This window comes from Emydura macquarii, unplaced genomic scaffold (genome assembly GCF_026122565.2).
Source record: "Emydura macquarii macquarii isolate MOO-44397 ecotype Brisbane River unplaced genomic scaffold, CSIRO-AGI_Emac_v2 contig_450, whole genome shotgun sequence".
NCBI classification, from domain to species: domain Eukaryota; kingdom Metazoa; phylum Chordata; order Testudines; family Chelidae; genus Emydura; species Emydura macquarii.
In genome coordinates this window covers 2,160,648-2,169,421 of record NW_027130587.1, presented here as the reverse complement: position 1 = coordinate 2,169,421, position 8,774 = coordinate 2,160,648, and the positions used below count along the sequence as shown (strand labels likewise).

General features: G+C 59.2%; 1 protein-coding gene across 1 annotated transcript; it reads right to left on the bottom strand.

The window, feature by feature from the left end:
* Window positions 1–563: 563 nt before the first annotated feature.
* Window positions 564–8,185, bottom strand: NSUN5 (NOP2/Sun RNA methyltransferase 5). The gene is made up of 10 exons (XM_067537760.1): window positions 8,044–8,185; window positions 7,643–7,765; window positions 7,376–7,547; window positions 6,829–6,934; window positions 6,230–6,368; window positions 5,372–5,487; window positions 4,153–4,331; window positions 3,710–3,914; window positions 3,152–3,310; window positions 564–2,504 (listed from the first exon to the last, which is right to left on the bottom strand). Exons 1-10 carry the CDS (start codon window positions 8,134–8,136, stop codon window positions 2,384–2,386), a joined length of 1,413 nt encoding a protein of 470 aa, XP_067393861.1. The 5' UTR covers window positions 8,137–8,185; the 3' UTR covers window positions 564–2,383.
* Between the last annotated feature and the right edge of the window lie 589 nt (window positions 8,186–8,774).

The following is an 8,774-nucleotide window of genomic DNA, read 5'->3' as shown; positions in this document are numbered from 1 at the left end:
CTGCGCCGGTTTTAACCTGGCCCTGTCTAGTGCACACCAGTGGTGCTGCAGCGCTAAACTACTAAGCAAATTAGCAGCAGTCACAAGTCACTGCTGGATCCTGGGTGGGCTGGTTTGTAAAGGGCCCTTTCTCCAACCCCGTTACCCTGTGCCGGAGTTCTCTGCTCCCCCTTCTCTGGGATGTGGTTGGCAAATACCAAAGCTGCTCCGTGCTGCTCTAAAGGAACCCCTCAGCCTACTGTGCAGAGACCTTCCGCTGCCCAGCATCCTGGCGTGGCTCGGTGGGTTGCAAACCCGAGTGAGTGGGCCGTCAGACCTGAACGTTGATGGGGTGGCAGGCTAGGTTTTTTAATTCATAAAACTTCAGTCATTCCTGGTGCAGCTGGTGGGGATTTTTAGTGTGAATGTGCAATTTTTTTTCCTTGCTTATGTCATTGATTTAAAATAAAAACAAAATTGTGCTCGACTGCGGCTGTTCTTGTGCCAAGTGCTTTGTGTGCCATGCAGCCTGGGCTCTGCCCATGCCTGGGAGATGGAGAGGGCCAGCCCAGCCGGCGATAGCCACTGGTGGCAGGTCCAGAGGCTGCTTCGCTCCCCGTGGTGGAGTGAAGCCATCCCCTTGCTGCCCCGGGGTTTCTTGGCTTGGGTGAGGTGATCCTGTCAGCTGCTGCTCACAGTAGTCCTTGGGCAGGGTCACTACAGCAATGCTGGTAGACGTTTCCTGCCCTCACTAGAATACCCAGCCACGCTCGAGAGCTGGCTCTAGTGGGATGCTGTTTGCAACTAGTATCCTGGCTCAGTGGGAATGCATCACAGCAGTGGTAGGAAGAGGGGCTGCCTGGGCCCCTTAAGCAGGTGGTAAAGTGGGGGTAGGTTGTGCCAAAGTTGAACTGGCACCAGCTAGAAATCTGATCCATGCTGCCTGCAGGAGGCAGTGAAGAGGCAAGCACCTTGCTGACAGTCATTTAACTGGACAACCTTGCAAGCACTTCAGTGTGGGACCTGCACAGCCCTAGCCCAGCGCTAGACCTGCACCGTAGCTACGCTGCCCTTCCAATTTCTTCTGTAAATACTGCGAGGGTCCAACTTTCTGAAGCAAAACCTCAGTCCAGCTCGTGTGCACCTGCTGCCAGTACCATGCTCCTACACCCATGCCCAACACGGGCTCTGACCTTTGGTGCACCTGACGGAATGAGGCTATAGCAACAGGAACTCACAATGTACTACGGCCATCTCGTGAGCATTGGCCAATACCAAAAAAACACGGGGAACTGCCTTGCAGGAAAGTGGAAGGACTGGGAGCTGGTACTGGAATTTAGATCTGCTGGCAGTCCGGGAGAGCTTGGGAACAAACCAATTGCTCAGAGCATCAGTCACTCTCAGCCCATGTCCTGTCTGCCAGCTGCTTCACAGCAAAGTGCAAGAAACTGCCCCTTAGGTGTGAGTAGGATAATCTGCCCTCCACACCCAGCAGGCAGGCATCTCCCTGTATTAACTAGACCAACTGGGGATGGTCTTGTTCGATATCCACTCCCTTTTCATTCAGCTGATGTTGTGGTCTGACTTCACAGCTTAGTTACAAATGGGGGGAGAATCCTTTTATCAGAATTTGCCTTTTTTTTATGTAATTAACAGAAGAGTTAGTCCCTTGTTCTTCTGCTGGGAGACAGGAAGAAAAGGAAGCCAGGCCTGTCTGAGCTAGGGCCTACCCTGCGATACCGCCTGAAGAATCAAGCAGTGACCTCTCAGCCAGCAGCAGGGGCTCCGGCTGCAGTCGCAATCGCTTGAAGTATAACCTGAGACACTCGGAAAATCAGGCTCCTGGAAGGTGTGAAGTTCACCCCCCTCGTATACTGGGCACTTGTGAGAAATCTTGGCTTCACGTCGTGGCCCTTCAGTACGCTGCTCTGGTTCCCGCGGTACAGCGACCGGGCTGGACGCAGGTTTGCAAGGGGAGCTGACGGGTTGCTTTGAGTGGAGTCCTTGGTTTGTATTCGACTCATAAGACAGCAGGTAAGAGTCTGACCCCATTAGCAGGTGGTGTCCACAGTACCCAGACTAACGCAGGAGACAGCATGTTTCCTGCTGGGGGCTCAGAGAAACTCACTCAAGACAAAACTGGAAGGGGTTTGAAAGCTTTACCTACACACTGAACCAGGCTGGGGGCAGTGCTGGGGCCAGAGCACCCCCCAGCAGCGGGACTGTCAGCAAGTCACACAGCCCCTTCGACAGCGCCATAGGGCCTGCTCTGACCGGCCAGATGGGGGGAAAGCTCACCAGCAGCAGCAGGCCCAACATGGCACAAGCCGCCACTGATCTGACAGGCAGGCAGCTGGCAGAAGCCTGGGTCTAATGCTGCCACCACAGCTCCTGCCAGGAGTCCTCATTTCTTCACACGCCGGCTCTTCTTCCGTCTCTTCTTGCAGGCAGCGGGAGGGCTTGTTCCCGCTCCATGCTGGGATCTCTCTGCTCCACCCTCCACCTCAGCCTCTGCAGGAAGAGAGCTGGAAGCAACAGCAGGAGAGCGCAGAGGAGCATGAGTTACTAGCACCAGTGTCCCGGCTACCGCTCCAACAGACTGGCCACCCCTCACCTCCTGTACTGGACTTCCCTCCCCAGCCCCTCCCTGGCCTCGCTTCGATTGACAGACACCTCCACTAGCCTGGCTCTCCCGGCATGGCAGCCCACTCCTCCCACGGCCCTGCCCCAGCCCCTTGATTCAGCACAAGTGGACCCACCCTCTTGCTGTTCCCCTCCCCCTCAACCCCACCCCATGCTACCGTCTCCCCTAACTCTGCCCCCTCCTGCCTCACAGCTCTGACCATCACCTCCAGTCCGTACCCTTCCTTAAAGCCCTACAGCTCTCTGCCCCCTGCTGTCACTGCTTCCTATCGCTCCTCCCAGCTACTAATCTCAACCCACTGCTTCCAGGAATCTCCTTGCACTGCTTTCCCCACAGCCCCAGACACTGCAGGACGGGCCCTTGTCTCCCAGCCCGGAAAGAAAGGCCTGCCCCATGGAAATGACTCACCCAGATGCAGCATGCCCAGGGCACAGTGCTGCCAGTCTCCCCCTGGTGCCTTCCAGGGCAGTGCCAGGCCTGCAGAAGAACAGAGGGCAAGCCCATCCCTCCCCCCTGCAGAGCTCTCACCTGGAGGAGCCCTGCTCCGTGCACTCCTGCTGCCTCTCCAGCACAGCGACAAAGAAGCCGTTTGTCAGCGTCGCAGTGGGGCAGGCTCGGAGGCAGCACTCCGCACCTGGGAAGGTGGCAAGGCCACGATGGGGCCAGGAGGGCATCACATTCACCAACCTGCGAGCGGGGGCAAGATCGTAACAAAGCTCATTGACCCAGCCAACACTACCTGCCCCGCTGAACTAAAGCTGCAGGCTGGCCAGCTGCCTGTGACAGTGAGCTGGGGCAGCCTGCCTCCTCTCACCGCGCTCTGCGACAGGAACCCCTGGTGATAGTCCAGGCTCCTGCGCCCCAAAGCTGCCTTAACAATGCCCTCAGCCCCCTTCTATCTGCAAACAGGGAACACGGTGACCAGCTACTTACAGCTCCCCAGGCTCATCCCCTGCACGGTGGACAATTCCAGATCCACCCAGCAAGGGGCACCGCTCTATATGGACTGTATTGCAGCATGCCCAGCTCAAGGAGACCAGGCCCCCTCTGCCCTCACCGCCCAGCTACAGCCCCGGGGGTCGGTACCTGAACGCTGTGCCATGCTCCTGGAGCACGTCCCGCACCACGTCCTCGTTCTCCTCCTGGTGCACCGAGCAGGTGGAGTAAGCCAGGCGCTGGAGGGCAGGGAACTGCAGAGCATGGCCCAGGGCCTTGCGCTGGAATCCAGCCAGCGCCCGCAGCCGCTCCGAGCTGGGCGCGCTCTCTTCGGCCGGAAGGCGGTTCACCATTCCTTTGGGGAGAGAGACTGTCAGAGACACGGACAAGCTGGGCTCCCCTCCCCGCTCCAGGCTTTGCACCCAAGGGTCTATGCTCCACCAACCCACACTGACTTCAGTGTGTCCTGTGGGGAGAACGGGGGCTGTGCTGGATGGAAGCAGGGCTTTCAAGTGGCTCAGACAGATACCCGGTGAGTATAACCACCAGCCTGTCTGTACTGCACAGGCCTGGCCTACCCCCTGCCCCCTTACCTGAGCCGCTGCACGAGGGGTCCAAGAGGATGTATGTCACATTGCTGTACTTGGGGTCCCGGGGGTCAACCGTCAGGAAGTCCTGATTGGCCAGTTCATAGCAGTTAGCTCCAGCCCGCACCAGCATGGTGCTCATGGTGGCCAAGCGCTTGGGGTCCAGGTCAAAGGCGAAGATCTGCCTGAATTTAACGCCCCAGAGAGGGATATAGTAAAGATTAGCTGGCAGACAGGGCCCTGCCTTCGCTGCCAGGTCCACCACCCCTACACGCAGAAATCCTCTGATGGCCAAAACAGTTTTGGCCAAGTGCATCCCTGAGTTGGTTAACCCACTTCCCGCAGGGATACAGCACCTCCTTCCCACCCCTGCAGGAGGAGAAGCAGGAGCACAGCTGGCAGCATGCTGCTAGCAGGGCTGCCTCTCGGAGTGGAGTGACCTGGGGGCGAGGGGGTTCAGGTCACTTGCCAGGTACATCTGGGTGTAATATTCATAGTGTCCCTGCCACTGCAGGGGCCTCGGGCACTGGTGCACCTCGGTCCCTCCTATTCTCTCCCCCGGCCGTGGCACAAAACAGTCTAGTCTCCTGCAGGCTGTAGTGTGGGGTGTGATGCGTGGGTGCCGGGTGGCACTGATGGTCTGAGATGTGCAGGAGACCAGAGAGGATGATTTAGTGCTCCCTTCTGGCCTTAAGGTCTATGACTGTATATTAACGGCTGCCAAATGTGATTCTTTGGTTGCTTATAAGTCCCCCCTAAGCCTCCCTCTCCAGCTGGTGTTGTCACCAGTCCCCACCCGAACGCTGCACAGTGCCGGACTGATTTCAGACAAGGACAGAGCTAACAAGACAAGCTACAACATCTCCCAGATCTCACATGCAAGAGCCAAAATGCCCCCTTCCCGAGTGCTTGCCTCTTTCCCTTTGTATAGTCCTGCTTTTAACCCTCTTCCCCCACCGCATGGTGGGTGCGGTTCCTACTCGCATTCTCTGCCACAGAAATCAGGGGCTGAGCTGCAGAATCAACCCCTAGGTTGCTGCAGGACCCAGCGGGCTCTAAGCAGAACTAAGACAAAGACAACATGCATGTGTCCCTGCTTCCCCAGGCTCCTCTCCTCATCAGAACAGCCGCTAGGCCAGGGCTTCAGTGCCTGGCACAGAGAAAACTGCTTATCACAACAGCAGGCAGCCCTCAGCCACGTAGCTCTGTCCTGCAGCTCACTCACCCCTTGTTCTTCAGGATGGCAGCAATGTGGCTGGTCTTGTTGCCAGGGGCAGCACAGGCATCGATTACATGGGACCCTGAGGGGGGACTCAGAAGGAAGGCAGGGAGGCAGCTGGCCTGGAAGAGACACCACCAGTCACAGCTCTGCACCTTCAGTACCTACTCCCTTAATACACACATTTACCCCATCTCTAGGTAATTTTACAGCCAGAATCCATCCCAGGCTGCAAAATCAAAACTTCCATAAAAATAACTTTGTCGCCCTCCTGGTTGTGGAGATGGCCTTTCAAACACAGAGTAGCCAATGCAGTGACATCTGCCTGAGTCTGCAGCAAGCCTGAGACAATAGCTAAGACTGATACAAATGGCTCCCATTTGTCTCTAGGGGGGTGTTGACATTTATCTAGCATCATTAGGTTTCAGAGTTGATCATTTTAACTATTTCATGGCTCTTTAGCAGAAACATCCAGTTAGAGTCCTTGTCCCACAACGCCAAACTGCTTCCTGCATCTCCCAACTTGCCCCAGGCAATTTCTACAGTGCAGTTAGGAGCTGTCAGTACAAAAATCTGCAGCATATTGACAACTATGGGGATAGCATGATCCTTCAGGGTAGCATCTGTGCCTTTCTGCCCTATTTAAAGGCCACCCCTTCTTAGATCTATCTGAAGTTGTTGCACTGGAAAGCCACAGAATTTAGATCCAGTTTGCTATAAAGTACATGGGGATGTGGCTTAAAAACCATCTCCATCCTTCCTTTATAGTCTTGTGACTACACCCTCCAGATCACCCCCGGCGCTTCTCCCTCAGCTTGGGTCTTCCACTCCACCAGTGTCTCCTCTTGCCCTAGTGCCCCCTACCTTGTCTTGCAGTATGATGTGCCCTGCGACATACAGCCGATTCTCATGGAAGTCTGTCTGTGGTGGGAAGACGAGCAGCTCCTGCAGGTGAGGATCCAGGAGGAATTGCTTCCCTGAGAGGGAGCTCAGCTCCTCCATTCTACCCAGAGACAGCAGGAGGTGGGGAGGGAGAAGAGTAATTCAGTGGAGCATGCATCCTGCTTCTCCCAAGCTCAAAACTCCTCCAGAGGCCAGCTACAGATTTCCCCCTTTCTTATGAGCCAACCAAAGCCCATACCCCATCTCAAGGCCAGCCAACAAGTAGCTGGCAAGAATCTAGGGCAGAGAACATCACTCTAGAAGCTCCAGTCCACCCACTGCCAATACTGAAGATACAGTGCCCCCACCCCCCTCATTCTCTTCAATACATAAGGCTCTGCTGCTTCCCTTCACAAAGAGGATGGTTTATGGCTTCCTGCAGTGCCAGTACTTGACTGTCTGGAAGGTCACTACAGTAGGTGCAAGGACTCCCCCACCCCACATCTGGGGCTGAGCATCAGCTTGGCAGGTCAGTGGAGACCAGAGCACAGGGTGCAGGGACAGTCCAAGAATGGCCTTACCTGGCTGCCCTGCCCAGGTAGGAGTAGCCCTGGCGTTTGAAGAAGTCGACCACATCATCCATGCAGGTTTTCAGGGTGTTCACTCGGACATAGCGTGGCACTTGGACTGGGGAAGCAACACGGTCACGTTAAAGACACACACACAGTGGATCCCATTTCCCAAATTCTCTGAGATACAAGAATACTCCAGCTGGCTCCACGCACCAGAGAGATGGAAGAGATGTAGTGGGTCGTGCCTCGCTCAGTCTGCAGGCCCATTTACTAAGTCACAGGTTAACCAGGAGCCTAGCTGGAACAGGCCCCATGTTCCGAAGAATGAACCTGGAAATCATTGCCCTACACGCGACTCCTGTATCTAGTGAAATGATGGCACAAGTACAGAAAGGCCAGGCACTACAGCACACCCTCCTGTCGCAGAAGTGGTCACCACCCACCATCCAGGCAGAGGTGGGCACAGGAATCCTGCTGGCTCTCACCCCACAATGGGATTCCCAGTCTAGAGACCCGCCTGTTGGGGACAGTCCCCCAAGTGGCAGCCCCCACTCACCTTGGATCGTCCCCTCTGTGGGCGCCAGCAGGTCCTCGTTGCGGCTCACCTTCCTGCGCACCTTGAGACGGGCCAGCTCTGCCTGCAGCCGGGCCCGGTGCTTCAGTACCAGCACCTTCCAGCGGCCCCCGCACTTCAGACCTCTGCCAAAGAGCAGGTCGTACACCAGCACCTGCGGCAAGACGGAATGGGTCAGGCCCAGCCCAGTGCCACCCGGCTCAGGGCATTCCTCCAAGACAGCCCGGGCAGGGCAGGGCCAGGCCTTACCTTGGCTAGGTGGGGGGGCAGCTTCTTCTCAGCCTTCAGCAGGGCAGCCCCGGCCAGGATGGAGTCCAGCACGGGCGCGTAGCGCAGGGTCTCGGACACCAGCGCATAGAGCTGCTTCACGTTCTGCGGGGGTGAGACCGTGTGAGCCGGGGGCCAGCCCCACAGACCAGCCCTGCCCCCGAACACCTGCCCCCCAACACCTGTCCCCCAGCCCAGCCCTGCCCCCCAGCCCCTGCCCCCCAGCCCAGCCCAGCCCAGCCACCCAACACCCCACACTCCAGCCCCCCAGCCCAACCGTGCCCCCCAACACCCCCAATTCTTGCCGCCCAGCCCAGCCCAGCCCAGCCCAGCCCCCCTGCCCCCCATACCCCCGACTCCTGCCCCCAGCCCGGCCCCGCTACCTGGAAGCGGCTGTGGTACACCAGGCTCTTGAGGGCGCCGTCCCTGCGCTCCAGCCCGGCCAGGACGGCGGCGGCCGCGCTGTACAGCGCCATGGCCCGGCCCGGCCCCCGTTACGTGCCGCCGCTGCCCCGCGAGCCCAGCCCAGCCCAGCCGCACCGGCCTCCCCCACGCCCGGGTCGCGAGAGGCGCCCACGCGCCAGCCCGCGTCACGACTCACGAGCGCGCGACTTCCGGCAGGGCCGCCCCTGTGGCCCCGCCCCCGCCAGCCGCGCGACAGGGGGGCGTGGCCAGTGCGTCGGGCAGCGCGCGCGGGGGGGCGGGGCGTTGAGAGCACGGCGGCGCGGGCACCCAGCACGGGGCGGGAGTAGCGAGCCGCCGGGCCCGACGCTGGGGGCAGCGGGGCGCGTGGCGATGCGGGGCTCGGGGCCGGCCCAGGCCACGCTGCCGGGCTGCGCCTGCTAGCGCCAGCCTGCCCGCGGGGTGGGGGGGCGCACGGGGCAGCCCCCGGATCGGGCCCGGCTCTGCAGGGATCGGGCCCTTCCCCTGCCCACCCGTGACCCGCCCCACCTCCCGCCTCAGCCTGCCGGACCCCGGCCCCGGCGCGGCTCGACGCTGCGGCAGCAGCCACGGGCCGGGGGCTTGGCTGGGCCATTGGCTTCGCCGCCAGGGCCGGGGCTGGGGCAGGCGAGCGTGCCGTGCGTGTAACGAGCCGCACCCGTGCTCTGCCTGT

Coding starts and splice junctions, on each gene's coding strand:
- NSUN5 (XM_067537760.1), bottom strand. CDS start 8,136: ATGGCGCTGTACAGCGCGGCCGCCGCCGTCCTGGCCGGGCTGGAGCGC. Junction 7,548..7,642: donor TGCCCCCCCACCTAGCCAAG/GTAAGGCCTGGC, acceptor GTCTTGCCGCAG/GTGCTGGTGTACGACCTGCT. Junction 2,505..3,151: donor ACGGAGCAGGGCTCCTCCAG/GTGAGAGCTCTG, acceptor TGTTGCTTCCAG/CTCTCTTCCTGCAGAGGCTG.